This window comes from Alternaria postmessia (assembly GCF_024291825.1).
Source record: "Alternaria postmessia strain BMP 2775 chromosome Unknown scaffold_1, whole genome shotgun sequence".
NCBI lineage: Eukaryota > Fungi > Ascomycota > Dothideomycetes > Pleosporales > Pleosporaceae > Alternaria > Alternaria postmessia.
Window position 1 is genome coordinate 51,430 of NW_026260074.1, and position 27,473 is coordinate 78,902.

General features: G+C 52.1%; 12 protein-coding genes across 12 annotated transcripts; 3 read left to right on the forward strand and 9 right to left on the reverse strand.

Annotated features, from left to right (window-relative positions):
- Positions 1-644: 644 nt before the first annotated feature.
- On the reverse strand, positions 645-2,150 carry J4E82_000018 (uncharacterized protein; the record flags this gene model as incomplete). The annotated part of the gene is made up of 2 exons (XM_051726342.1): positions 645-1,832; positions 1,902-2,150. 2 exons carry the CDS (start codon positions 2,148-2,150, stop codon positions 645-647), a joined length of 1,437 nt encoding a protein of 478 aa, XP_051593524.1.
- Positions 2,151-2,879: 729 nt separating this feature from the next.
- Positions 2,880-3,706, reverse strand: J4E82_000019 (uncharacterized protein; the record flags this gene model as incomplete). Its single annotated transcript, XM_051726343.1, has 3 exons — positions 2,880-3,064; positions 3,117-3,209; positions 3,265-3,706. 3 exons carry the CDS (start codon positions 3,704-3,706, stop codon positions 2,880-2,882), a joined length of 720 nt encoding a protein of 239 aa, XP_051593525.1.
- An 804-nt stretch (positions 3,707-4,510) lies between these two features.
- Positions 4,511-6,083, forward strand: J4E82_000020 (uncharacterized protein; the record flags this gene model as incomplete). Its single annotated transcript, XM_051726344.1, has 7 exons — positions 4,511-4,906; positions 4,979-5,059; positions 5,109-5,171; positions 5,221-5,317; positions 5,366-5,715; positions 5,775-5,876; positions 5,934-6,083. The coding sequence occupies 7 exons, from the start codon at positions 4,511-4,513 to the stop codon at positions 6,081-6,083; spliced, it is 1,239 nt and encodes a 412-aa protein (XP_051593526.1).
- A 350-nt stretch (positions 6,084-6,433) lies between these two features.
- On the reverse strand, positions 6,434-7,106 carry J4E82_000021 (uncharacterized protein; the record flags this gene model as incomplete). Its single annotated transcript, XM_051726345.1, has 2 exons — positions 6,434-6,932; positions 6,982-7,106. 2 exons carry the CDS (start codon positions 7,104-7,106, stop codon positions 6,434-6,436), a joined length of 624 nt encoding a protein of 207 aa, XP_051593527.1.
- Positions 7,107-8,782: 1,676 nt separating this feature from the next.
- J4E82_000022 (uncharacterized protein) lies at positions 8,783-10,450 on the reverse strand (the record flags this gene model as incomplete). The annotated part of the gene is made up of 5 exons (XM_051726346.1): positions 8,783-9,435; positions 9,488-10,018; positions 10,070-10,172; positions 10,297-10,337; positions 10,426-10,450. 5 exons carry the CDS (start codon positions 10,448-10,450, stop codon positions 8,783-8,785), a joined length of 1,353 nt encoding a protein of 450 aa, XP_051593528.1.
- Positions 10,451-10,802: 352 nt separating this feature from the next.
- On the forward strand, positions 10,803-11,622 carry J4E82_000023 (uncharacterized protein; the record flags this gene model as incomplete). The annotated part of the gene is made up of 3 exons (XM_051726347.1): positions 10,803-11,093; positions 11,165-11,414; positions 11,462-11,622. 3 exons carry the CDS (start codon positions 10,803-10,805, stop codon positions 11,620-11,622), a joined length of 702 nt encoding a protein of 233 aa, XP_051593529.1.
- Positions 11,623-11,693: 71 nt separating this feature from the next.
- On the forward strand, positions 11,694-12,155 carry J4E82_000024 (uncharacterized protein; the record flags this gene model as incomplete). The annotated part of the gene is made up of 1 exon (XM_051726348.1): positions 11,694-12,155. One exon carries the CDS (start codon positions 11,694-11,696, stop codon positions 12,153-12,155), a length of 462 nt encoding a protein of 153 aa, XP_051593530.1.
- A 252-nt stretch (positions 12,156-12,407) lies between these two features.
- RPC2 (DNA-directed RNA polymerase III subunit) lies at positions 12,408-16,142 on the reverse strand (the record flags this gene model as incomplete). Its single annotated transcript, XM_051726349.1, has 3 exons — positions 12,408-12,571; positions 12,623-16,079; positions 16,128-16,142. The coding sequence occupies 3 exons, from the start codon at positions 16,140-16,142 to the stop codon at positions 12,408-12,410; spliced, it is 3,636 nt and encodes a 1,211-aa protein (XP_051593531.1).
- A 628-nt stretch (positions 16,143-16,770) lies between these two features.
- On the reverse strand, positions 16,771-18,584 carry J4E82_000026 (uncharacterized protein; the record flags this gene model as incomplete). The annotated part of the gene is made up of 3 exons (XM_051726350.1): positions 16,771-17,869; positions 17,921-18,439; positions 18,541-18,584. The coding sequence occupies 3 exons, from the start codon at positions 18,582-18,584 to the stop codon at positions 16,771-16,773; spliced, it is 1,662 nt and encodes a 553-aa protein (XP_051593532.1).
- Positions 18,585-19,422: 838 nt separating this feature from the next.
- On the reverse strand, positions 19,423-21,194 carry J4E82_000027 (uncharacterized protein; the record flags this gene model as incomplete). The annotated part of the gene is made up of 2 exons (XM_051726351.1): positions 19,423-21,054; positions 21,114-21,194. 2 exons carry the CDS (start codon positions 21,192-21,194, stop codon positions 19,423-19,425), a joined length of 1,713 nt encoding a protein of 570 aa, XP_051593533.1.
- A 381-nt stretch (positions 21,195-21,575) lies between these two features.
- J4E82_000028 (uncharacterized protein) lies at positions 21,576-22,570 on the reverse strand (the record flags this gene model as incomplete). Its single annotated transcript, XM_051726352.1, has 3 exons — positions 21,576-22,122; positions 22,174-22,333; positions 22,384-22,570. 3 exons carry the CDS (start codon positions 22,568-22,570, stop codon positions 21,576-21,578), a joined length of 894 nt encoding a protein of 297 aa, XP_051593534.1.
- An 826-nt stretch (positions 22,571-23,396) lies between these two features.
- On the reverse strand, positions 23,397-26,478 carry PMA1 (plasma membrane H+-ATPase; the record flags this gene model as incomplete). The annotated part of the gene is made up of 6 exons (XM_051726353.1): positions 23,397-23,458; positions 23,513-24,052; positions 24,103-24,573; positions 24,624-26,027; positions 26,075-26,399; positions 26,470-26,478. The coding sequence occupies 6 exons, from the start codon at positions 26,476-26,478 to the stop codon at positions 23,397-23,399; spliced, it is 2,811 nt and encodes a 936-aa protein (XP_051593535.1).
- Between the last annotated feature and the right edge of the window lie 995 nt (positions 26,479-27,473).

Sequence of the window (27,473 nt, forward strand, 5' to 3'; positions counted from 1 at the left end):
CACGCCAACAACTCCCTTTTCTCCAACCTCCCTCCTTGCAATATCCTCCACATCCACAACCGTCCCCTCCCGAGCACTCCTCTCCAACTCCTCCCTTTTGATCGCACACTTCGCACTATATGTCGCCTGGTCTCTCTTACACTCCTTTTCCCAGAGGAAGTTCTCGCCCCAGCAGGACACGCCGACCAACTCCAACACCAGCACAGACACAACCAAGCCCGTAGTCGTTGCTATCAACTGCAGACTATCGAGGTGCGCAAGAGGCAGAGTTATTATGACTATAGACACACAAACGCGGTAGGCGAGACGAACAGGTTTGCGGAGGCGTTGATTAGGGATCGTGCGATGAACATGTGTCGCAGAGATGATAGCAAGACAGAGGAGAGAGATACCCAGACCGCCGCAGTAAAACCATGCTAGGCCCTCTGAGATGTGGTCTTCGGAACGGGAGACGAAAGTTTCGGATAAGGAGTCGAGAGGTGCTGAAGATATGTCGTGAGCACGAACTAGGACGCCGAGGGCCGATGCAGATAGGACGAAAGACATGACGAAGGGTAAGTGAACGGAGAACCATGTCAATGCTTGTGGTAGTCAGCAGTGTCGCCAGAGAAAGATGGGTTGGGTTATGGGGAGAAATCGAAATCTCACTTACCAGAGTATACATGCCTCCGAATCGCATGCGTGTGCAGATTGAAAGAGTCCATCTCAAAGTAGATCCAGTTAAACACAAAGGCCTGTATAAGTCCCAAGACAGCTTTGCCGAAGAAAGCGTTAATACCCATCTCAACATTGCTCTGGTACAATAGACCCAGCACGCAAGATCCAAAGACCAACGTGACGAACGCGTTCGTACGCTCAATCCGATGCTCGATGTTCGTCGCTGGAAAGAATTCCAGACTTCTCTTAATCCAACCGGGAACGAACTTGAATACTGGCGATCCAGGCCGTTGAAGCAGCACCATGCCAAACTGGCCAAACAGGTCAAACACGATAGCCGTCCAGATGACTCCCTGTCTTGCTGGCTCCTCAACATGTATACTGCCAATCCATAGTGCCGCAGGAATGAGCATGATAATTCCATTGCCGAGCATGGTTCCTCTGACCATGGGAATGATCCACGCGTACCACAAGAAGCTCGTTGCTACAAACAATCTGGCTGCCAGATAGAACGCTACGAGTGGCGCGTACGTCCTCTCCCATGCTTCAGCCATATTTGTTGTGAACCCCAATAGGCAAGTGAGCAAGAAAAGCACTGAAAGCCGCCTCACAACGTCGTCGCTATCGAACCACGAAACCAGGACACCAATATCTGTCCAGAATTTCCAGCCCATGATGAAGGTGATGGAAAATCGGAGTAGAGACTGGCCTGTTGGGTGTTCAGCCGCAGAATCGCCGGTGATGGCAATAATCCCCACGTAGAAGAGGTCGATGAATAGTTCATACGAGGCGACTTCTTGGGCTTCTTTTGCGCGCCATAGAAGACCTTTGTGGAAGTACTGGCGTACTATAGGCTTTTGGTAGAGACGGATGCTGGCGCCGTGGTGGCGGTCTGCATGCCATGTTTCTTTGTCAAATGAGAAAGAAGAGGCAGATGAGTCTGTAGGGTCTGCTGTGTTGAAGTCTTCTTTGGTGCGAAGATGGGCCGAGTAACCGTATTTGGAAAAGTTGGCGTCCAATTGCACGGCGTGTGAGGTTAGCATGTGGAGTTCGGTAGATAGGGCGTCAAGATCGCGTATTACACGCTCAAATTCTTGGGCTAGGTCGCCGTGGTCCTGATGGAGTCGGCGGCGGTGCTCTGTGTGGTGGGCGTGTGTATGGCGGAGTGCTTCAATCTGTGACATGTAATCAGGCATCTATTGCTGTCGAGGAATGGTTTCCAATCTCTATCCACTAAGACTTACATGTTCGGGAGATCCATGGACGACGAGATCGAAATCTTCCTTCTCCTCCGCAGTGCTGAGTTTCCTCCTCATGTGGTTTGCTTCATCGGGCGAACTCGCAATGTGTACTTTTCTTCCATCGGGTCTGAGGAAATGTCTCAATCTCTTGCCTGTGTGGTGACCGTGATGCGAATGATGATGCTGGTGAGATTGGTGCTCTGCTGTCGTGCCTGCTGGCGTGTCGGTGCCGGTATGTGGAGTGTCTGCCATCTTACGAAGGGAATTCGTATCTTCTAGGTTATCCTCCCAAAATGACACCTAGTTACATGCAACCTCAAAGGCACTTCTGGTACCTTACGCTAGATATCTATTGAGATAGTAGTAGTGCATACCTCTGTAGGGTACAATCTGATAAAACGAGCTTCTTCGCGCTTATCACGAGGCGGAAGGGACCCTAGGGCAGTCAAATCAAACGACAAGAGAGAATCGACCCAGCGGGACTATATAGACACCGCGCCGAAAGTTTAATGATGCTGCCTCATTGGCACGGATGACTGATGCTTGCCTGTATCGGGGCTAACAACTACCCGATTGGCTAGGATGTGTACCAAGAGCGTGAATAAGCAGTCACCACGCTTGGGTAAGCTGCGGGGCGGAAGCCGATTAAGAGTGTTTTGCTGTTTCGTATAGCAGCTTGGACATCTAGCAAGAAGCCTCTGTGAGACAAAATGCTTCGAGTCTTGCGTAGGCGGTCCAGCTTACTAGTATAGCCCCGGGAAGATTAGTCATCGCTCATGCATTAGGGTGGCTGTTGGCTAGGCAAATGAGTAGACTTCATGTGAAACATGGTTTCCCCTATATTGTAGATTTGTCCCGTAGGTCAAGAAAACAGACCTGAGGTGATGATAGTGTGTATTGCTCGCTAGAGATGTACGAACGTACTCTGCCTCGGACCATCTAAGCACTTTGCTGCTTTCCGAAGCCATGCGTATCCGCCATCTATCGTTTCTTGGCTTGCCCGGCAGGGCTCTGTGTACGCGCGCTCGTGCTGCCCGAATCCGTCTTGCCCGCCATCCACGAAGCAAGGTCGAAGTTCTGTAGCTGCTGTGCGGTATTGGTGGAGCCGGAGCCGAGGACGCCTTGCTTTTGCATCTCTTCGAATTCTTCCTTCATCTCGGGATCCACTACATGATTGTCAGTAGGTGTCTGCATATAATGAACATTCCAGAGACTTACTGTTCTCCATCAACTTGGGCATGCCGAAGATAAGGCCCATGGAGACAACGGCCATAAGAATCATGGGGTTCTTCAAGAATGACAAGGGCGAGACTGGAGTATGTTAGCAAGGTCGCCGAGCAGCACGTGGTCACAAATGCCGACTTACAGCCCTGTCTCTCCTGGTAGAAGTACTTGGTTCCCACCGGGCGGGCCTCGACCACCAAGCCGTTTCCCCCCTCACCGCGACTCTCTCCCTTGTTGTCCCATTCATTGCCCAAGAAGGTCTGCCATGCCCTGATCATCTCCTTCTTCTCCCCGCTGCCCTCAACCGTCTCCTCCACGGTGACATCAATCCTCAGTGGCTCGAAGGCATAGTCGCGGCAATGCACAGTAGCCAGGTAGCTGCCGGCGCTCACGTTGTTGAAGTTGAATGTGTTGGAGCGCGTGAGGTAGGCGTCGATGGGCGGGCCAGAAGACTGGAGCGTTGCATGCGTCGTCGAGGGGAGGGTGGACGGGTTGACCAGGACCGTGTTTGGGATTTGAAGGAGCAACCGTGCAGCGCTTGTGAGGGTCGCAAACGAGGACAGTGAGGCGAGTGAAGTCTTCATTGTCGCGTGGGTTGAGCGGGTCGTTGGGTTGGCGATGTTGCCCTGCTGGTGGGCGTCCGCTCAATGCGCGAGAACCTCCGCGCACGGGCCTACGTACGTATGCGAAATACTACTCTACATAGGGCCTGATTTGGTCACTTAGGTCCCGCGTTTAGTATGCCCGTGTAGTAATAATGCTCGTCTTCTCGACAGTAGTGCAACATTCATCGTGGTTTTGATTAACATCCTTCTCTCCACCCGATCATCCTTTCATCGAATTGATCACCATATGTGGTCAGAAAGGGATAGAAAGTAATCGAGTCACCGCGTAGTTCGCTGCTCCGGATTATCGGCAGGGAACGACTCTGCCAAGCTTCCCCCGCACCCAGATTAAGCTTGAGAAGCATCGTTGCTGTCTTGTATGCCAACATCTAGCTCATCTCCGCGCTGATCCCATCGATCTTGAACTGGAAACTCCTGATGTCGTTGTCTTATACACCGAACGGCCGAACGGCTCCATACCATCCCGCGTATGCAAGGCATGTATTCACGCAGGGTGTCAGATCCTCCTAGTACACCGGGTTGGAGTTGAGGGCTCGAATCCGCAGGATCGTCATACCTGCATCAAATTCATATATAGGTGTGAACGAAGCTTAAGGACGGAACTCGTATTCCCTCTGTTCAACTCCAGTAATTGTCAACATGCAATCCAAGTTGTACCTCTTTTCAGTGTTTGCCGCATTCGCTGCGGCATCCACGACTAACAGCCACCATCTCCCCAAGCGGCCAAGCATTATACCTGCCCCGTATGACTCTGGAAAACCAATGCCGTGTTCACCGGCACGAGAACCCAAACGCTTCTGTTTTGTTCAGCCGGGAACAGCCCCAGACCGCGATGACGCAGCACATATCCTTGACTCTTTCCACAAGTGTAATGATGGCGGTACAGTCGTGCTCGATCAATCTTACCTTATAGGTTCACCTCTTGATCTGACCTTTCTCAAACACATTGACGTCGTCATCACCGGCGAAATACACTTCGACGCCAGTGACGTCTACTGTTGGGCGGAGAATAGTTTCAAGTACGACTTTCAGAATCAGTCTGTATACTGGAAATGGGGTGGTGAGGATGTGAATATTTACGGCGACCTGAGCAGGGAGAAGAGCGTTATCGATGGACATGGTCAACCTTATTGGGAGGAGATTCAGACCAACAAAAGTGTGAGTAAAGACTTTTCTTACAGTGGTAGAGGTATTGTCTTAAGGTTATGTTCTGACATTTGTATCTTGCAGTTGCGGCGACCTATGTTGTTTGCCTTTGATGGGATGGAGGGCGCCACCATGTCAAATCTGCGCATGCGAAATTCACCACATGTAAGGACGAAATCACACCTTACATCTCGTGCTTATTGACATGTCATAGTGGTTCAACATCATCGCAAACAGTAGCGACATCCTCATCAGTAACATGGATCTGCGAGCAGAGGTAAAGTATCCATTAAAGTTGCTCAGCCACTGGACTCACAACTCTGCAGAGTTTGAACGACGTCGAGATCGCAAACTCCGATGGCTGGGATACTTACCGCTCAGATCGCGTCGTCATCCAAGACTCATACATAATCAACACTGATGGTAAGAACCTTTGATTTCCTCCGACACACCCATACTGACCATCACCAGACTGCGTTTCGTTCAAACCCAACAGCACCAACGTTGTCATCCAAGGCCTAGACTGCACGGGTTCCCACGGGATGAGTGTAGGCTCTCTGGGACAATACGCCAACGAGACCGATATTGTCGAGAACCTTTACATCTACAACGTCTCTCTCACAAATGCTAGCGACAGCGCCCGTATCAAAGTGTGGCCCGGTATTCAAACAAGCTTCCAGACGCTGCTGAACGGCGGCGGCGGTCTTGGACGCGTTAGGAATGTTACATATGACACGTTTCGTGTTGATAACAACGATCGCGCGATTACCATCACGCAGTGCTATGGGCAGAAGAACCAAACGCTGTGTTCAGAACATCCGGTAAGCAGGGCAACAACCAAGCTGGAGATATCGTATCGAAGCTGATGAACTTCACACAGGCAAATTTAACCATCTCCGATATTACTATCAAGAACATGTATGGAACTACATCCGGTAAAGAAGATCCCGAAGCAGGTACCTTGGTTTGCAGCGCGCCGGATGTGAGTGCAGTCATATTCAGATCAATCGTGAAGCAGTACTGACGTATTTCATTGTAGCGATGCAGTAGCATACGTGCCGAGAACATCACCGTCCAAGTACCTAGTCGAGAGCCGCCGGTTTACGAATGCAGAAACGTCGATCCGAGCCTGCTGGATATCAGTTGCATGGCGACCAACGAGACGGAAAGGGACACCACGCAGGGCTGAGTCGAAACTGGTATTGTACGAAATGAGATGATGTCACATTGGATGGTGTCAAGAAGGCCTGTTGCTAATAGTAGCTTCACTTTACGCAAATGACCATCGCTTTGACGTGATTCATCTTTACACCGCGTCATGGTGCATGCATATTGACGAGAGAATTACAGTTCAGCGGAATTGATTGTGTCGTTCCAAGAATGTGAGGAAAGAAAACTAACAATAATAAGGAAATAAAAGTCCCCAGGACTTCATAACCACTGCTAGTAAAGCACCATGAGCAGCAACCCTACTTACCCAACCAAGACGTATGGCACTCACGTCTGAGAAGTGTGACGTGGTCCTCGACTCCCACCTCATCAAGCCCAAACTCTCTGAACACTAACCTTTGAACAACTCGAATCCAATGGCTCATTGGCCAGACCCATGTTCCACATCAGATATTTGGTACATATATACCAATTCGAGACCTTGATTGCCGGTACGGAGAAGGCAGGTGTGCTACCAGTGTCATTGAGACTGACGATAATGTACATGGTGCTGTAGCTGCTGTTTCTTTGTTCAAAGTACACATTCTGATGACTCGCCTTCCCAGGTGCAAAGATCATGCTCATAAGGTAGGGTGTGGCGGAATACTGGAAGGCCATGGCAGAAGACGCGATGCCCTCACCGTTGTTGTATCTCAGGGGCCAATTGAGGACACCTGCCGTATCGTTTGCGTTTTTGGGGTTGTCGTGGTTGTAAGAGGTTGTGTTGTGGTAAAAGGTAGTGGCATAACGAGCTGGGTCGATAATCGTGTCGTTTGTCAGACACAGGCTTTCCTCAGCTGCGCCTACATGACAAGGACCGAGTGCGTGGCTGGTATTCATTAGTTTGAAATGTGTTCAAGAGTGCCGAATCTTCTCACTTGTTATAGGCGGAGTTGTTGGTTGGTGATTTCAAGACGAGACGGAAGCCGTCGGACTGGACGTTGTAGGCTTGGGCAACCGCCTGAGCCAGCAAGGTCGCGAACGCTAGGATAGCGAATTTCATGATGAATATAGGTCTTGACGCTGAAATACGTGCTCGTGGCTGGATAGAAACTTGCAGATGTTGATAGTGATGGTATCGAGGAAGAGTCGAGCAAGGAGGAATGAGACATTCTAGAAACGACAGGCAACGTGTAATCTCAAAGAAGGTGCTGCGCACACAAATACCCAACAGAAAAACGCGATTCGGGAAACGACATATATGGATATGGTATGCGTGGCAGGTGCAAAGGTTTCATGAGCTTCAGGAGATCATCGCCGTCACAGTAGTTGTCGATAACGGCAGTACTATAAGGAATTCAGGTGTAGCCTGGAGAACTTCAAGAAATTTCCAGCCTCTGGAAGATTTGTGAAAACTAGGCCAGGAGATCCTTGGGGTTTCTGCCAGAGGTAACATCGGACTGATATCTAGGGCTGAAAGATACCAACACATTCACTCATGGGAGAACATATTGGTGCCAAAGCATTCCAGATTGGATTTGCTCTCGATGATCCTCCCGCATGTTGGGCATGACATCTGTTCCACAGTTCGACAAGTACCCTGTGCGATATGCCTTTCCAGATTTGCCATCTGCGCAAACTCCCTCTGGCAACCACCATATGTCAGCTTAGCACTTCTAGCCGCATCTCGCTTTGGTTTGCACGCAATTTCTGAATCTTGGTGCCTCTTTAATTCCGTCTTGTTGGCAAAGTTCAGACCACAGTCGTTGCAAGGGAACTGTGCGGTTTTCTTGGCTGTCTTCGCTCTTTTCCGTTGATACTCGTTGACGTGCTCTTTGTTCTCTTCATTCCATTGCCGCTTCACTTCCTTCCTATGCTCTTTATTCTCCTCGTCCCAAATCTTCTGTGTCGCTCTAATTTCTTTCTTGTGCGTTGCTCTGTAGAGATCGTGCTTCTCTTTGTTTCTCTTAGCCCGTTCTTGAAGTAGTTGAGCAACCTCCTCTGGCCTTGTTTCTTCCAAACTCCGACTCTCATACATGCAGCTGTGAGAGTTGGCGCCATCGTACTCTTGGTCCTCTTTCTTCCATAATGCAAGGCGTTCGCAGTTCTTCTAGGTGCCAACCATGGTCCAGAGTCGGAAGGTGAGAGTGTGTTCAACAGCAAGCACGAGAGTCTGTACAAACCCTGAAGTGACGAACTTTTCGAATCATCTGAGCGACAGCACTAAGAGCACTCTTTCCTACTACAAAAGAGCATATTAAGAGCCATATAGATGTAGATCAAAAACCTAGAAGACTACAATACTGTCAATCTTTGTAAGTTTTCTTATTAGAAGATAATGTAGACTGCAAGGTAAACCTTGTTATATCTACACCTGTTCGGTTTTTCCCTCCTATACGGTGTAGCGAAGACTTATTTGCCGATTGCCGATTCACGTAAATCACGTCAGTCATACACATATCGAAGTTCTATCAAACAATCATGTGAAGGTGCCATTCGACAATTTATTGGCATTACTAAAGGTAGTAGTAACATAGAAAGAGGACAATTGATCCCAAATCGCTTCATGTATGGAGAAGAAGGTACGCTAGCAGCTCTCCTTGTAAACGCCGTAGCTCGCTATTGTCAACCTGGTGTCTGTCTCTCTTCAAAAGCGAGGCTTCGAACAAGAAACATTCCAATCAACAATGCAGAGCCATACTGCTCCTCACAACGCTACAGAGTACAGTAATAAGCCGTTTAGTACTCTGCCTCAACACCCTCGTCGTCGCCGAGGCTGTCAGCGGCCACCTCCTCGTAGTCCCGCTCCAAAGCTGCGAGATCTTCGCGGGCTTCAGAGAATTCACCCTCCTCCATACCCTCACCAACGTACCAGTGGACGAAAGCGCGCTTGCTGTACATGAGGTCGAACTTGTGCGAGAGAGCAGACCAGGCCTCGCTGATGGCCGTGGTGTTGGACAACATGCAGACGGCGCGGTTGACGGCGGCGAGGTCGCCGTTGGGGACCATCTGAGGAGGCTGGTAGCAGATACCAACCTTGAAACCAGTCGGGCACCAGTCGACGAACTGAACGGTACGCTTGGTCTTGACCTGGGCGATGGCAGCGTGGGTGTCCTTGGGGACAACGTCGCCACGGTACAACAGGCAGGTAGCCATGTACTTTCCGTTGCGAGGGTCGCACTTGACCATCTGGTTGTTGGGCTCGAAGCAGGCGTTGGTGATCTCCATGACCGAGTTGGCCTCGTGGGCGGCCTTGGCAGCGGAGATGACGGGAGCATAGGCGACGAGAGGGAAGTGAATACGGGGGTAAGGGACCAAGTTGGTCTGGAACTCGTTCAGGTCGACGTTGAGGGAACCGTCGAATCGGAGCGAGGCGGTGATGGATGAGACGACTGAGTCATGTTAGCAGGCTGCATTTCTAAGCAAAAAGTTCTGAGAGCTTACCCTGAGCAATGAGACGGTTGAGGTTCTCGTAGTTGGGGCGCTCAATTCCGAGGTTCCTGCGGCAGATGTCGTAGATGGCCTCGTTGTCGACCATGAAGGAGCAGTCGGAGTGCTCAAGGGTAGTGTGGGTGGTGAGGATGGAGTTGTATGGCTCAACAACGGATGTGGCAACCTGGGGAGCTGGGTAGACACAGAACTCGAGCTTGCACTTCTTGCCGTAGTCGACAGACAGACGCTCCATCAACAGGGCACCGAAACCGGAACCAGTTCCTCCACCGAAGGAGTGGAAGACGAGGAAACCTTGCAGACCGGAGCAGTTGTCGGCAACGCGGCGGACCTTGTCGAGGACCTGGTCGATGAGCTCCTTTCCGACGGTGTAGTGACCACGGGCGTAGTTGTTTGAGGCATCCTCCTTGCCTGTGATCATCTGCTCGGGGTGGAAGAGGGAGCGGTAAGGGCCGGTGCGGACCTCGTCGACGACGTTGGGCTCAAGATCGGCGTAGATGGTACGGGGGACATACTTGCCCTGACCTGCGCAGAGTTAGTCTTCGGAAACGGCGCCTCGGGACGGATTGTGCGTACCAGTCTCGGAGAAGAAGGTGCTGAAGCCGTGGTCGTCGTTCAGGGCCTTGCGCTCCTCGGTGAGGAAACCATCAGGCTGGATACCGTGCTCGAGGCAGTAGAGCTGTGAAGGCAAGTCAGTATAATCGCGCACTGGCGGTGAGGTACCCGCAGCCCCTTGTTTTGCCGTGCAGTGCAATGCAGTACAGAAGAAGGAGAAGCCGGGCGTGTCCTCGTCTTGTACTCACCTCCCAGCAAGAGTTTGCGATCTGGCAACCGGCCTGGCCGACTAGACGCGTGAAAGTCAGTATCAACAAATAGTCAGGGATGTCCCGCCCAGGCGGTCAAGGCGCGTATCAGCGTATAAGGCGACATACCGTTCAGACTGATGACTTCTCTCATGTTGGATTAGAAGCAGAGTAGTAATTTGGGTATCGGAATGCGGTCTCGGGGATGGCTGGGCGAGGTTGAGGAGCTGCTGTCGGTGGGAGTGGAGCAGTGGGGGAGAGGTGCTGGTGTTGTCTGTGGAATCGAACTTTTAGGCTGTGCAGGCGCGGCCTAGCGCGGACAACGGCGCTAAGCAACACGTCCAATGCCGCTGCCTGGCCACTGCGTAGACATACACGACTCCAGACGACTCTGCCATTTGGACGGCTAACATTGCTGTTCCAATGCTACTGCTCTGGCCCACGTGAGGGACCATGAACTGCTTCCCACCCAGCTCCTCCCCATCCTCACGTGCTATCCGCCAAAGATGCGCCTCTCCGCCGCGCTGCTCTGCATCGTCTCACAGCTCTGGACGGTGAATGCCAACGTCGAGAAGACGATATTCCTCGGTCCCAAGCCTGTGACTCTCCCCAATGTCCGCTCCAGCTCGTATGACTTCGGTCTGAACTACTTGTCGCCTGACTTTACCATCCTCCCGATCCGTGTGCCCGTACGGTTTCCCACCGAGTCGGTGCCCCGCGGTCTCGAGTCCTGGTATCTGCTTCGCGGCCTGGAAGACGGGCGGAGGTACGAATTGCGCATCTGCTGGCCGGCAACTGTGAGTCCAATGCGCCTTCCCGTTGCATGTCGCGTGCATACATACGCGTTTGCTTGTACTGACATGCCCAGCAACCTACCGACTTCTGGCTCGACACTTATTCTGTCACCCAAATACTCGACACGCCTGAATTGACATCTTCGCTGGTACAATTCAACTCGGAGTTTCGACGCTACCTAGTCGACGACGACATCACCACCAAGGAAACACCGTCTGCAGCCCCAAAGTCGATGCTATTTCTGCGCCTCCAGGCTGCAGCATCTTACTACTCGACCAATCGCACATTGATGGACTACCCGCCTCCAGTCGATGCGGATCTCAGTACGTCTCCTCGCATGTACAAGTCGCATGAAACCTAACAGTCGCAGTACTTGATCCCTTTATACTGAACGTCTTCCCCCAGTCACTCGCTCCCGTCGCCATATACATTACCGCAGTCGCTGTAGGAGCCTGGTTTCTCTCTAGTTACATCTACCGTTGGTTATTGTCAGTCGCTGCCGACGCACCTAGCAAACCGCACACCGATTGAGCAAACGGTGTCCGCCCTTGAAACCACAGCGGCTATTTCCACCTTAGTCATCTACACTTCTGCACGCAAACATGTCTTCGGCTGCCGGACCGCCTCCACCGCCTCCACCTCCGCCGCGCAAGCCATCCTTCAACGGCAACCTCTGCGACAATCTGTTCGATCTTCTCCCCGCCGAATTGTTGCTTATAATCTACGAGTATGTGGGTAGTGGTAATCTCATGAACCTCGCTCTGGCCATCTACCCTACCCTGGAGCAGCACAGAATTGTACCACAGCTTACAGCCAGCACGTACCTTAGCATAGTACGCGGGGCACAGGGTGCGACGGCGGCGAGACGATCACTAGTCTTACCACCACCTTTGGATAGGATACCCATGGAGATTTGGCTCGTTGTAGCTCGGGATCTAGAACCAATCGCTATTCTATCAATGATGGTGGCTCTCGGCAGATACCCGCGAGAGTCGATGACCCCAGAGACGGCAACGCGCATGAGATCATGGTGCCGTAGGTCAAAGAGAAAGGATGCATCGTGATTATGATTGACGAGGACATGGTAGTGTATGGTGACATGGACTTCACGGTACACATGTCGCTTTTGCCGGCTACATGGCTTTGGGTGGTCTAGCTTTGGAACGGGACAGTATAGCCTGACGAATAGCATACTTATGATACGAGAAGTTTCCATAATTATGTACATTGGAATAAAGACGATCATGACAAACGCCACGCTATGCACCCAAGCCCAGTCCAGTCCAGCGCCAAACATGCATCGACGTCTTCTCCGTCTACGCATCCCTAGGGAATTCATCCTCCAATCCAATCGTCACCTTGACATTCATGCTACCCAGTTCCTGAATCAGAAGCTTAGCAGCATATGGCATAGTGATCTTGCGGACTGCCTTTTCACTTTCGCAGAGTTTACAGTAGCCGCTGTAGCCCATTTGGCCGCCTGTTGCATTGTTAGTAAAATATTGAGCATCCAAACATGGACAAGACTTACACTTCTCGCAAACATCAACATTGTGCGCATCCGAACTGATCATCAATCGCTCAAGCAGCAGCTGAGAAGCACCGTATGCAATCAAACAATCACGTTCCATCTCACCCAGACGCAGTCCACCGTCCCTCGCACGACCTTCGGTAGGCTGCCTCGTCAAGATAGCACGCGGACCTCGAGCACGCGAGTGCATCTTATCCTGCACCATATGCTTGAGCTTCTGGTAGTAGATCGGGCCAAAGAAGGTGTAGAACTGATGTGCTTCTCCCGTGATACCACTCGTCAGGTAGTCTTTGCCAGTGTACGAGAAGCCCTTCTCCACAAGAATTTGTGACATGTCTTCAACCGTGGACCCACCAAACGCAGTTCCATATTCGAGGGTGCCGTTGAGAACACCAGCTTTTCCGGAGAGCAGTTCCATCATCTTGCCGACTGTCATACGCGAGGGGAAACCGTGGGGGTTCATGATAATGTCGGGGCAGATACCTTGGTCGTTGAAGGGCATGTCTTCTTGTTGGACGATGAGACCTGTCGTACCTTTTTGGCCGTGGCGCGAAGAAAACTTGTCGCCGAGTTCTGGGCGGCGGGTTTGTCGCATGAGGAGCTTGATTAGTGTGGTTCCTGCTTCATTCTCGGTGATGCATGCTTTGTCGATGTAGCTGCAGTCGGGCAACTTGTACTTGTCGGGCTTGTCTTTGTAAACGTTTGTTGCGGGTCCTGCGGTGTCCTGGGGGATGGACTTTAGGAGGTAAGCATCGCCAGCTTCAATGCGGGCACCGACTTGAGCGATACCGTCTTGACCGATGGCTTGGTGGCTGGAGTTGTCTACGTCTAGAGCGCCAGCATTGATGCGATCAGAGGTACCGTTGGCATACGTCTTGAGAGGCGTGACGTGCTTCTTGAACACCTGGCAGCGACCGAAGCCGCGGTCGCAGGAGGCTTTGTTCAGAATGAGCGCATCCTCAATATCGTAGCCGGAGTAGGACATGACTGCGACAGTTGCGTTTTGACCGGCAGGCAGTTTGTCGTACTTAGTGAGCTCGATAGTCCGTGTCTTGACCATAGGCTGTTGGGGGTAGACCATGAGATATAGCAGTGTATCTATTCTGTTGAACTGGTTGTAGGCGATGGCGCCAATAGCTTGCTTACCCATAGCGCATTGGTAAGTGTTACGAGGGGATTGATTGTGGTGAGGGTATGGGATAAGACCAGCGACAGCACCCAGGATGGTGAAGGGTTCAATCTCGAGATGTGTGGTGTGCTGGTTGATTTCGGTCTCTTTCAAAGCGATGTTCGTGTCGTTCTCTTCATTTGTATCGAGATACTCAACTAGACCTCTGTGCAAGAAGTCTTCAAACTCCATTGTTCCCTTGCGAAGGGCTTTCAGGTACCTCGACGTAACTTTAGAGCGTTGGTTCTCAACAATAATCATTGGACGGCAAATTCGCCCTTCGTCCGTAGCGATGTGGACTTCGCAGTGGTCGTGGTCAATGTGAATGCTGGTGAACTCAGAGATGCGACCCATCCGCCTGAGTTTCCGGAAGCTGTTGAGGAATCGCTTTGGTGTATCGGTGACAGCGATAGGTGTACCGTTGAGACACACACTGTACACACCCTCCGAATGGATCTCTTCTCCTGTTTGCGAACAGATATCTTCAGCGCCTAGCATGAACACAATCTTGCGCACTGGATCGTCATCATCTTCGGTTGTGATATGTGTCATCAACGCCAAGTTCTTGACAAGACCGCAGGCTTCTCCTTCTGGGGTATCTGATGTGCAAAGCATACCAAATTGCGATGGCTGCAGCGCACGAGGACCGGAAACCTTACGCGTCTTTTCGAATTGTGAACTGATTCTCGTCATCATACCTAGCGCAGCGATATAACTCAGTCTGCTCAAGACGTGTGTAACACCAGCTCTCTCCATCTTGAAACGCTTCAAACTCCAGTTTCCAGTCGCAATGGCACGTTCGACACCCATGGTGATGTGATTCTTGTGTACACTGAAGTGGGAAAAGGCGTCAAACTCTTGCGCTCGGACCGGCTTCTTCAGGACCTTGTCGATACTCAGCTTGAAGTCGTGGTTGAAACGCTTGAAGTGGTCCTCGAAGAGAAGCGACAACATCTGACCAGACAACTCGAGACGCTTGTTTCCGACATAATCACGGTCATCCACTAGCTTTGGGTCTTGCATGGCCATCAGAACTCTACGCGCCATGAGGGCGACGTAGAGGGCCTTTGGTCGGTAGTTTGTGCCTTCGACTGGGACGTGGGGAAGTACGACGTTGGACAAACACTCAATAGCCTCCAAGTGATAGTTCCGGCTGCGAGACGTACCAAGCGGCTTCTTCACTAGTCGTACGCGATGGCCGATGTACTCAAGCGCTCGTTCCTGGGTGTGGATCTGTTCCCTTGCGCATGCCTCGAAGTTGATAGCAAAGTTGTCCTGATACGCGCTGTCCTCGCCGGCTATCATCAGCAGGATTTCCTTGTCGGAGTGTACGCCCAGTGCCTTCATTACGAATACGATCGGAATCTCTTCGGAGAGCGTGTTGTGTCGGAGGTACATGAGGCCCTTCTTCTGAATCACGTATGTCTTGGTTCGCCTTTCGTGCGTAGAACTCGTTACGCTGGCTTGCATGATACCCTTTGCGCTCTCAACAATGACTCGATTCTTGTTCAGCTGCTCTTGAACCAAGATGACCTTCTCTTGCCCTCGAGTAATGAAGTAGCCTCCTGGGTCTAGCGGGCACTCCTCCATGACTGCCATCTCGCGATCGTTCTTTCCTGCGAGCACACACTTGTTGCTCTTCAACATGATGGGCATTCGCCCAATTTTGATGCCCGTCCGCTTGACCTTGGCATTTCCGCGGGTGTATATAATGTCCACCACTATCGGCGCAGCATATGTCATGTCGCGCAACCGACATTCGTTGGGTGTAATGGTACTGCGGTGGTGTTCGAGGTCATCTTCTTCCTGTCGGTTCGGAGAAAGGACGCGAATGTCTGTGTACTCGAGGAGGAACTTGGGGTCGAAATCGCTGCGGACAAAGCGGTTGGCCTTGATGATTTTCTTGAGTTCCACATCGACAAAGTGGTTGTACGAATCGACGTGCTGCTTGACGAGACCCTTGGTCTTCAGGAACGCCGGCAGTAGGTTCCATTTGTCGCGCGCAGTATTGATCGGGTCGGTCAGGCTCTTTCCGTAGTAGAACGGCTCGAGGAGGGCGGCGAACTCGTCTTTGGCATGAGTAAGCGGCGCCCGTCGCTTTCGTGTCGCTCCGGCCGATGTTGAAGCATCAGGATTGAGGTCGGTCGCATCATCGCCCGCTGTTGGCTGAGGGTTGGCACCCCCAGTATCTACATCCATATCGCCGTCAACTTTCTTTACCGCAGGCGCAGCAGTCGCAGCATTCGCCTTCACGGCCCCGCGCGGGGCAGCTTTGGGCTTCGCGACTTCCTAAACTCACGTTAATCCTTGGTCGCCGTTAAGCATAGAGCTCCATACCTTCTTGCCTACCATTTTTCTGGAACAGCAAGGCAGTCTGCGGAAGTTGAGGCGACGGATGCGTTAGTTAGAACAGCTGCTGCAACAATTTGGCGTTCGGCGAGTCAGAACTGCAGGTGGGTGGAGAATCAATACTAGCCAATCGGTAATCCGCAGTACATCCAGCCCTCTGCGCCGGGTGAGTGACCATCAAACACCTTAAAGACATACTCTAGTACTTTCTCTAGAGATCTCTAACACAATATGCACTATGCACACCTTAAATGTGCGATGTGGGTAGACCGCCAACTCCAGAGAATAACAAGCCTCTTTTATGTGAAAGTTCGTTCCTTCGAGTCGTATCCTATCAACCATTTCATGATACTCACCAACACTGCACTAATACGAATAAAGCCGACTCAACGAACACAATGATAGGACAACATATTACAAGTTGCGAATAACAGTAAGACGTTCAATTGATCGGCACCTGATTGCTACCAACGTGTTCCACTCAACAACCGCTATACCTCCCAAGACCTTACTTCCAAGCCGAAAACTACCATTCGTACTTCCCAAGATCAAAACCGCCCTGAGCTGTCAGTCAGCTTCGAAACTACCATGTATATTCCTCAAGGTCATGAATTAGTAGGCACAGCCCCTCCTAGAAGGCATCACTAACATCCGCCTCTCCATTTATGTTTCGCAATGAACCCTCAGCAAGATCAACCCTCAGCTGGGCCGTTTCTGCCTCACGTTCAAGACTGTCCCATTCCCTGAGTTTCTGTCTCTTCGCGTCCTCTTTCTTATCAATCATCTCCCTCAACTTTTGAGCCTCTGCCTCGAGCTTCAAGATCTTGCTCTTGTCGTACAGTTCAGGGGCTCTCTGACCCCCGGGAATCTCCTTGGGGAGGTCGGAAAGATGGTCTCGGAACCGCATTGTACGAGGGTAGGTCGTAGCAGTCGAGTTGTTAGACCCGCGGAACGAAGGAGCAAAAGGTGCCGCTCCACCAGGGCCGCTGCTGGAACCGCGTGGGCCAGATGGCGCACCGCCGTAGTAGCCTCCTCCTCGCGGACCTGCACCCCAAGACCCTCGTCGTGAGGATGGACCAGAAAAGTCTCCTCGTCCTTCGTATCCTCCAAACCCACCACGACCACCACCTCGCGGTCGTGTTGGCGCTGCTAGCACAGGGTTGTTGCCCCGAGGAAAGGCAGGAGGTTGTGATGCCAGGCTTGACGGGCCAGCGGGAGGCGAAATCGCAGGGGAGGGATAGCTCCGGCTGGAAGGCCCTGTTGGTGGAGCTCTGGCAAAGTTACTGTCACCATTGCGGTATGAAGAGGAAGATGGTCCAGTAGGCGGCGCAAAGTCCCTATCTCCGCGCGGTCCCGTAGGAGGGCTTTCCCGACGGCGTGGAGGCGAACGCTCTCGCTCGCGACTGTAGTCCCGTCCTCTGTCGGGGAGGCGCTCACGGAACGGCGATCGCGGTGCTGAGACGGGCTCTCGAGCTGGTCGGTCTTCTACCAGTGCAGCCCGGCTAGGATGGATAGGTGGCGGGGAAGAGCGACGAGACGTTGCCGCAGAATCCCTACCCGATGCATCATTTGAAGCGTAAGTCGGTCGCGCAGGCGAAGGGGACCTACGACTTCTCCAGGTATCCGCAGTGTAAGGGTCAGGACGGTCGCGCCTTGGAGAGGGCGAGCGGCGTCGGTAGTCGCGTGTGTCCCGAGTGTCGCGGAGAGGGGAGTAGCGGCGAGGAGGGGGGCTTCAAACAGATTAGCAAGTGAAATGGCATTGCGCTGGGCTCAGGACAAACCTGTTTACTCGAGAGCGCGGCTCTTCGTACCGGCTCGAACGGACAGGCGAACGCACGCCACGGCTCCTGGCTGGAGAAACATCGCGCTCTCTGGGCGGTGGAGACCTCTCGCGTGGGCGTGGAGAGCGAGTGTACGAGTCGTACTGATCGCGATCTCGTCGCGGTGGCGGCGACCTTGCCCTGTAGTCATCCCGTCTAGGTTCGTCCCTTCTAGGTTCGTCCCGTCGCGGTGAGAATGCTCGGCGAGGTGGTGATCGAGGACGTGCCCTCCAGTTGTCATCGCGACGTGGGCTTCGAGATCTTCTTCGGAAAGCTGGCGACCGACTGCGAGGACGCGACGAGCGGCCACCAGGAACATATGTATCAGCCGATGCTATACCGCGGCGAATGGGTGAGACACGGCGAGGAGGCGAACTGCGACGGGGAGGAGGTGAGCGTGCTCGATAGCTGTCGCCGCGTGGAGAGCGTGGACGTGGGCCAGGGGAACGAGGACGGTATGTGTTGGAGTACCTATCATCTCTATGTGGGTGTTAGTAGATGCGCTCGTATTAGATCCCGCGTGTCTGGTAGGGTATTTGCTCGTCGCAGCCTAGGCGACAACTGGTTTGGAGTCGACAAACCTTCGGTCTCCTCGGTCTCTGTCTCGCTCACGATCCCTGTCCATCTCTGCAATCGAGGCGATATGTTTGGCCGATCGCAGCTAAGTAATACCAAGAGATGCGCTGGTAGAGATTAGTCGGGGTGGACAGCTAATAGCTACGGTTGCTGCGTGGTGGTGGCTGCTCGTGTGTTAGGTCGCAAAAAGTGAAGTTCAGAGCCAAGCCCTGCGACTGGACGCGTTCCTTTGTCACGTGCCGGAAAGCGTCCACGCTTCAGCCGCTGCTCATTCACAGTATGCAAACAGCGAAAGTGTGTCTTACCCTAGTTGCTCGCCGGACATAAGATCGAAGACGAGGGTAGCGAGTGCGGGTGTGCGGTAAATCCAGCGTTGTGTAAGTGGTACTTCAAAGAAGATTTGATGTCTTCTTTCCCTTGCGTATCCCACCATCGCTTCGTCGTCTTTCCATGGCCGGCTAGGTATTGACATGGAAGCCCACATCCAGCTCCTCAGTACGGACGTAGTCTTTCCGTGTCTATCTTTCAAACCTGAGGGTATGCCATCCCCAACTCACGCTTTCAGCTCGTGTCTTTCACATCCCTTGCTTTGTGTGTCGCATCCTTCGGGACTTTTGTTACAGCGAGGCGTACTACCGCCTTCGCAGTCAGTATGCAATTCTTCCATCAGTCTTGTCCTTGAAATTGGAAAACTCTTCATCTTGATTATGTTCAACTGCGGTCAGCCTTGGCTGCCGCATGTAACGCCGTATCCCAATGCTGAATATGCCGAAGCCCTACTGACCCTTGACATCCGTGACGCCCGCTCGCTCATAGAGCTCTTGAGAATGCAACCCGTAATCTTTTGTACAAAACACATGTCCTCTACGGACTCTTAATCAACAGACCTAGCGCTTGGTCTTTCGCTCATCCTCCCTCTTCGCACGCTTCCTGCTCTCCTGATTGATCATGTCCGCCAAGTCATCTTGATCGATACTCTGCCATTGCCCTTGTGCTTCGGCTCTTTGCCTTGACTCATACTCTTTCTTTAGCGCGTCCTTGTCAAGCTTATCGCTATCTGCCAACTGATCAACGTCGACAGAGACGTCAATGTCCCCAGCCTTACGCTTCCTCTGTGCGTTGCCGAGCGCATCGCGCCTAGCTGCGTCAAGATCATAAGCGTGCTCGCCGCCGAAGAACCCAGTCGCCGAAATATTCTTTTCGGGAAGCACTGTACCTGCGCTGCGTGGGATGCCCGGCTCTTCCGTCTCGATTCCTTTCCGCTGCTTTCGGAGCTGGAATTCTCCACCAATGCTCTCTGCACCTCCAATCTCTGATGGCATGGCGGATGCTGTTGTCATGGATGTCTGAATACCAGACGCGTCTTCGTCACCCCCCTCCTCGTCCTCGTCCTCATCCTCCTCTTCTTCGTCACTTTCCTCGTCTTCGCTCTCGCCCTCGGCTCGTAGTGCTCCCCAGATACCGCGCTCTACAGGCTCACCGACGTGTGTTGGTTGCTGCTGCTCTTCCAATATGGCTGTCCCGTAAAGATCGCCTCCAAACTGTGGCTTACCAGCATCGTCGATAGGGGGTTTGCCCCACTGGCCAGGCTGGAACCCCCAAGAAGAGCCAGGTGGGATAGGTGCGTTTACACCAGGGACGCGCATGTTGGGGTAGGATGGCGGAGGGCCGAAGCGCTGCATGTTGATGAGCCAAGGTGGCGGATGGCCTGGAGCCATTCCGAGTGCCTCCCGGAGCTCCTCACTCAGCTCACCAGGCTTGAGGTTCACCAGATTGGTCTCGAACTCCTTGCCCTCGTAGTAGACCTCGCCATATCGCGTCAACTCTGGCTTCGTTTGTCGCCTGAAGAAGGCATCGTATAGTTTCGCGTAGTCGATATCGAGCTTGCCGAGCTTTCCTTGCACGCGTTCTCGCTGCTTTTGCCTCATCGTCATGTCTGCTTGCTTCTCTAAAACCGCATCTCGCATCTCTGCAATGCCTGTCTCCTGGATAAACTTGGGCAGGGCAAACGGAGGCTTCTCGATACCACGTTTCGACGAGAGATATTCGCGTTTGAGCGACCAGTGGGTCGGAACTGGTATGACATTCTTCGCTCCCTTGATCGAGATTAGCAACTGGGGATTGGAAGATGACACATCCGTCCACTCGACCAACTCAGGCCTGGGAACCAACGACTTGAGTTGCGCGACCGACAACTTGTTCATCTGCTTCCTCTGCTTCTTGGAAAGCTTGGGCTTCCCATCGTCCTCGTCCTCGTCAGGGATGTCGTCGTCGGAGAGATAGATTTCTGGCTTCTCCTCGTCCTTGGTCGCCGCCTCCTCCTCTGTCGGCTCCCTGAACTTTTCGAATACGCTCTTGTATTCCTCAAACACGGGGTCGTCAAGGTCGTATTGGTTTGCGATGTCGTCAACGGTGAGAAGGTTCGCGGGCTTGACCGCCTGTGCTTCGTTATTGCTGTCGCTTTGTGGTGCGGGAGATTCGCTCTCACGCGCAGAGTCACCGGCTTCCGATGGGGTCTCCTGTGGCTGATCAGTACGATGGCTTGGGAGACGCGAAGCGATGCATGTGTGCTGCTTACAGAGCGCTGTTGCTTCTTCTTTGCCCGGCGATAGGCGTTCTTGTTCGCCTGCTTCTTGCCCTTTGCAGTTGCGCCTGACATGGCGGCGGTGATTGCGCAGCGCGACGCTTGGACTTGTGTTAGATGTGACGGTATGCGCGATCTTATGCGTAGATGCCAATCGCGCGATGTCGGTGGGCGTCAAGGGTGGATGCGCGACGAGTGGAGGTGGAGGTTGAAGTTGCTGAGCTCGCGCGGAAAGATTGAGCGACTGTCTTGGCGCCCCAAGTGTTCACCCCGACCGAGCCAACGGGCAGCAGTCTCGAATCACGCACACCAAGACCTGTGCTCATAACATTACATACTGCTCACATGGACATGTACAGCGATATGAGATACCCTGGTTAACCACTGCTTTGTATACTAATATAGGCTCAGAGCTCTGCGTCGGCCAAATCTACGTGCTGCTCAATAGAGACTCTACTACGACCGATCGTCACCCTTGAAGACATGGTTCCAGAATCCGCGGAAGTGCTTGTTCTGTCCGATCTCGTTGATGTCCTTGACCTCCCTTGGTGTCAACTTGAACGTAGTTGCCCTCAGATAATCACTCAGTCTCTGCTCCTTCCCGCTTGTCGTGATCGGCACAATGTCCTGATCCATGCACCACCTGAGGTAGATTTCATTCTCGCTTACCGCATATTTCTTCGTCAGCTTCTCCACGTAATCGTCCAGTGGGCCAGGCTTGGCCTTGGTAGCAGGAGTTAGAGGCGCGTAGGCGGTCGTGGCGATGCCGTTCTGCTTGTGGAATTCCAGAAGCTCCGGGCGTTGCAAATAAGGGTGGAGCTCGATCTGATTGCACACGGGTTTGACTTTGGCAGTCTTGAGAGTTGCGGCAAGATGGCTGGGAAGGTAGTTGGAGACGCCAATGGATTTCGCGAGACCAGACGCTTGCACGGCTTCCATGTCTGCCCATGCTCTCTGGAGGTCTTCGTCTGAGCCTGCGAACCAGGGCTGGTGAATGAGGTACCTATGCTTGTTAGCATTGAGTCTACCTATCCATTGGTTTTACATAACTTACAGATCGACGTAATCTAGTTGCAACTTCTCCAAGCTGGTCTTGATAGCTCCAGCAATGTTGTTGATGTTGTCATTGTTCACCTTGGTAGTAACGTACAACTTCTCACGCGGGACACCACTTTCTTTGATGGCTGTGCCGAGTTCAGTCTCGGTCTTGTAGACTTTCTAGCATCAGTAAAGCCCTCAGATTTAAGAATGGCGCTGTAATCACCCTCTGCACCGTCAAGATGAGTGTACCCCAACTTGGTTGCGATCTTGACTGAATCAATGATAGCCTGATCTATCTTGCTTTCCTCTCCAGTCTTGAACCAGGCGGTGCCGGTACCATAGCCGAGCATTGGCATTGAGGTTCCGTCGTTGAGTTTCAACTTAGGAATGGTGATGTTGAGGTTGGCCATTGTTGCGAATGCCTGTGTTAATGGTAGGAGGGGTAATCTTGGGCAGTGTGACGAAGTGTGATTGAGGCTGAGCTGACGTCGAAGGTAAGAGTTGATGCTTCTTGAGTATTTGAGCATCAAGTAGGCTATAGTGTGATATTGATCAAGTTAAGTTGTGTTACGTGATCCTTGATAGCTGCGCGTGTTTCAATGCCGAAGGTGGGGTTACGATGCTGGCAAGCGACGTCACCACGTTCGCCGTGCCCCGGAGCCCGATGTTTGTTGTGCATGTTGTTAGCCCACCTCTGAACTCGGGATTTGCATCGTTGTTGTAGAACGATTGTCAATTGCGTATAGCCGAGTATTTCCGTAACCTTGTAGCTAATCGCTTCCTAGGTGATACTCATGCATGTCAGACGCGTTTAAGCCACATCGCACTAGCCACAGCAGAGCAGCAACAAACCTAAGGAGAGTTTTCTACAGGCTTCAAAGGGAAACGGAATGCAGTGCAACTCTACCAGTGTTGCACTTGACCGTGCAATGCCCACGTCGTGTTGGATGTGTTAAATTGAGATAAAGTTGCTTGTCATAATCAACACGTCGCCCCTGGCATACAGGTGGACTTCCTAGATGTTCTACAATCCCCTGATGTTCGCATCTATCCTAAACAGGTATGAATACAAATATACTTCCAGAACCCAACCATGAACAGTGACTAGGAATCAGGAGTGCCGCCAAACGCCCTCTACTGACCCCCGCAGTGTTGCAGAGAAGGACCAAACCACGCTCACGATGGCGTAATGTTGGATCGCTAACGTGGTAGTGAAGGCCCGGTATGGTGAAGATGCTATGTCATCTTCTCATGCTGAATCTTCTCGTGCTGTGTTGACACCCTTTGCAGCGAAACAACTAGATGTGGTTAGCGACTGTCCTGTCTCGGATACAGAGAACCATCATGCTTACCAAAGTCTTCAAGGTTCCTCTGCTTTTGCTTTCTCTTGAGAAGCTTTCCGTGCATGAGGTTGTCGAAGCCTTGACTGCCTTGCAAAATGTAATACACTCCTGCCATAATACAAAAGATACCGAAGGAAAAGGCCCAGACACGGACCACGGCAACAATGTTTGTTCTTCCACCCACAAACCACCCGAAAATGGTAAAACACGTAGCAAGGATGTCGACAACCAGGATCGCCCCGGCGAGTTGCCATGAAGGAATCGATGACCAGAACGGGCCATTGGCGCGGGTGATGAAAATCAGCCAGTTCTCAGTCAATGTAATCTCGAGGAACAGGATTGGGTCGCGCTGGCCATGGTTCTGAACAATGCCACCTTCGACACGCTGCTGCTCGCCAGTAAGGTAAGGCAGCATGGTTGTCATTGTGATCCAAGTGCCTACAGCCAGAATGACGCCAAGGAGGATTGACATTCCCCAAAGTTTTGGCAGGTTCCATTTGACCGGAGTTCTGCTGTACGGTGCATTATCGTAAGCGATAGCCAAGGTCGCTGCAATTCAGTCAGTACATGCATACTAGAACCCAGGAAGCAAGTCTTACCAATATCAGCGAAGATAGCAATGAACACTACCAACTGTAGGTTTAGACTCTCGTTGAGGATAGCGATCCAAAGACCTAAGAATATCTCGAGGTGCAGTGACAGAGCGATGCGGTAGACAACGTAAGCGTACATGCGATGGAAAATCTGGCGTGACGTTTTGAGGGCGTCAATGATAGCAGAGAGGCCAGGGGCAAGAAAAACGATGTCGGCAGCGGAGCAAGCAGCGTCGGAAGCGCCTTGCACAGCGATACCAGTATCTGCTTTTTTCAACGACGGCGCGTCGTTCACACCATCACCGGTCATCGCGACAAGGTATCCTCTCTGTTGTAGAATTTCTACAACGTTGTACTTGTGCTGTGGGAACACTTCTGCAAAACCATCTGCACCTTCGACGAAGTCGTAGAACTCCGAGCCAGGCATCTCGCCACCTCCACTCAATCCGAGTTTTTCAGCATCGAATATGTTGGTACCTGCATCCAAAGTTAGTAATGGGCTACGCGTGACAAGTGTTTGTTCTTACCTAGACCAAGCTGGCGTGAAGTTTCTCGCGCAATACCAACGGCGTCCCCAGTCAACATCTTGATTGAAAGGCCCAAAGACTTCGCCTCGTTAATCGTACGATATGTGTCATGGCGTGGAGGATCTGAGCATGGCATGATGCCCAAGATTTCCCAACGTTCATCTTCCCGTTTGCGAGCAACACCGAGTGATCGAAAGCCGCGCGTAGCGAACTCTGCAACCTTGTTCTTGTAGGCCAATTCGACCTCGTGTGGGACGGAACCATCTTCTTCGACAGTCCGAAGCACAAAAAGAGGAGCGCCTTTGACGCATGTTATGCGTTCGCCTTGAGGCGACTCAACGACAGCCTGGACTTTCTTGGACACTGGATCGAACGGATGGAAACGGATGCATTTGTACTTGCTCAGCACATACTTGGCACGCGGATAGTGGCGTAGAGACTTGAGAAAAGCTTTGTCGATAGCATCGATGCCCTTCTTCTTTCTTGACGCTGCTAAGCAGGCAGTAAGCATAAGGTCCTCTGGATCGACACCTTGAACGGTATATGGCTCAGCCAGCGAGAGCTTGTTCTTTGTCAATGTTCCAGTTTTGTCAGAGCACAGGATCTCGACACCCGCAAGCGATTCGATGGCGGAGAGCTTCTGCACAATGGCTTGTTTCTTCGCCAGATACGCCGCTCCCACTGCCATAGTTGTAGTGACAACAGCAGGAAGGCCGACCGGGACTCCGACTATCGTGATCGCGAGTGTGAACCGGAGGATAGTGACGATGTCGTTGGATCGATAGAAAGAGCTTATCCAAACGACCAGCAATGATACAATGACCAGAACCAGAAGAATCGTCCCAATGCCGTGCAATACTTGTGTGAAGTGACCGGGTCCGCTGGAGGCGCTGGCAACAAGTGATGCCGCACGTCCAACAAACGTCGAGTCGCCTGTAGCTGTGATCACGACAAAAGCCTCGCCGCGTTTCACCGCAGAAGACGCGTAACAGGTATCTCCACGGTGTTTGTCGACAGCCAGTGATTCTCCAGTGATGGAGGACTGGTCAACCTGCACAAAGGCATTCTCCGTAACGATGCGTCCATCAGCTGGAACAATTACACCCTCCTCTACTTGCAGGATATCGCCGGGCACTACGTCTGGTGCTTCGATCTCAACCAAAGTGCCGTCGCGCAATACGGTAGCCTTCAAAGCTAATGTTTTCTTCAACTCTTCGACGATGGAGCCGGCTTGATACTCTTGGATGAAGCCAACACTTGCGTTCAGGAGGAGCAAACCACAGATGACGCCAAAGTCAACCCAGTCTTGGAGCCCTGCAGCAAGGATTGCAGCAGCTTCCATGACGAACTGAATTGGACCAACGAAAAACATCAGAAACTTTACCCAGTTATTTGTTGACTCCTCTGCACATAGTGAGCAAACGCGAATCAAGGGATAAGATAGTTGGTACCTTTCATCTTGTTCTCGCCGAACTTCTTGCGCCGTATCAGTACTTCAGCCGACGTCAAGCCAGTGCGTGTGTCGGTCTGCAAGAGTTCCTCCGGAATCAAACGCGCACCGCCTGGTTGTTGCGCTTCCTCCTCTTCGTAGTCGGCATTTTCGCCATCTTGTGACTCAAGGTCTTCGATAAGTTGATCTATATCCTCGTCTTCTTCTTCATCATCCAACTCGATGCCTTGCATGTGGATATTCTTTTCCTGAAAATGATACTTGTCGTACGTCCGGCCATTTGATGGATAGATGCCGTCGCGATCCGGGGATGTACCGGTCGGTGACTGTCCTTGGTCAGTTCTGATGTGGATGTGCGGCGTGGCAAGCTAGTCATGAGGCTGGCAGCCAACTTACTTCGGACATATTGAATGTCGAGCTAGTCGCTAGCAATGTTATACGTTGTGCGTGGTTTGCTAATATGAAGTGGTACAAAGAATGCTAACAAGAGGTCCCGGCCTGGCACAAGATGCATGAACCTATACTGCAAGTGCATCTGACGATACTGTTGAATAGTGGTGTAAATGGCCAATGCGCGTTCATCTGTAGAAGGAACTCCGAGGCATCGTTGCGCAGGCGAGGACTTCAAAGCGCGCAGAAACGACTCTGGACCTGGCTACGACACGTTATCGCGCTGGGAAGCACAGTCGCGATGGCGCAACGTAACTGTTGCCGCCGAGAGTGCCTGTGAAAACGGCCGATATGGGTTGGGACGACTCCAGAGTGTTGTGCGAACCCCACGGTCGTGATGAGGCCACAAGGACGCGCATGATCAGTCTAGCCTATTTAGAAGTTAAGGGTCATGGTCACGTCGAGAACCAGTTGCCAAGATAAAGTGGCCAAGTTTGTGGGATGGGAGCTGCGGCCGGGCGAGCTGCCCAGGTGAGCATCCGTAAGATTAGCCCAACCCCTTGGGTTAGCGCATTTGGCTTCGCAATCTGCCATCTGCACGTATCCACATTACGTTTGTTTAGACAACTCTCATCAGGCCAAAACTGCATCGCCTGGGAACCTCAGTCTGTACTGCCCTCACCGTGTAGGCGGCATCTGTGATGTTCTATCTTGGTAGTGGTTCTGGTCCTTCGCGAGAGGTTTCCCGCGGTTGTTTTTTAAACTCATGGCTAGCCTGGTCACTTCGCGTCACCAAATTGACCATTCCCGGGGATGAACTTCTTTACGTCACGTTTGCGGAAATCACTACGCACCCACAGATAACTTGCAAAACTCTGATCATTGATTTTGATATTTCCGGGTGTTTGAACAGTCCCCACCAAAGGGCGCAGCTCAATGCGCGCGATGACAATGCTGAGTGATGCGACAGCATCCTCTTCTCTCGACGCATCGCAATGGAGATTGGCTTC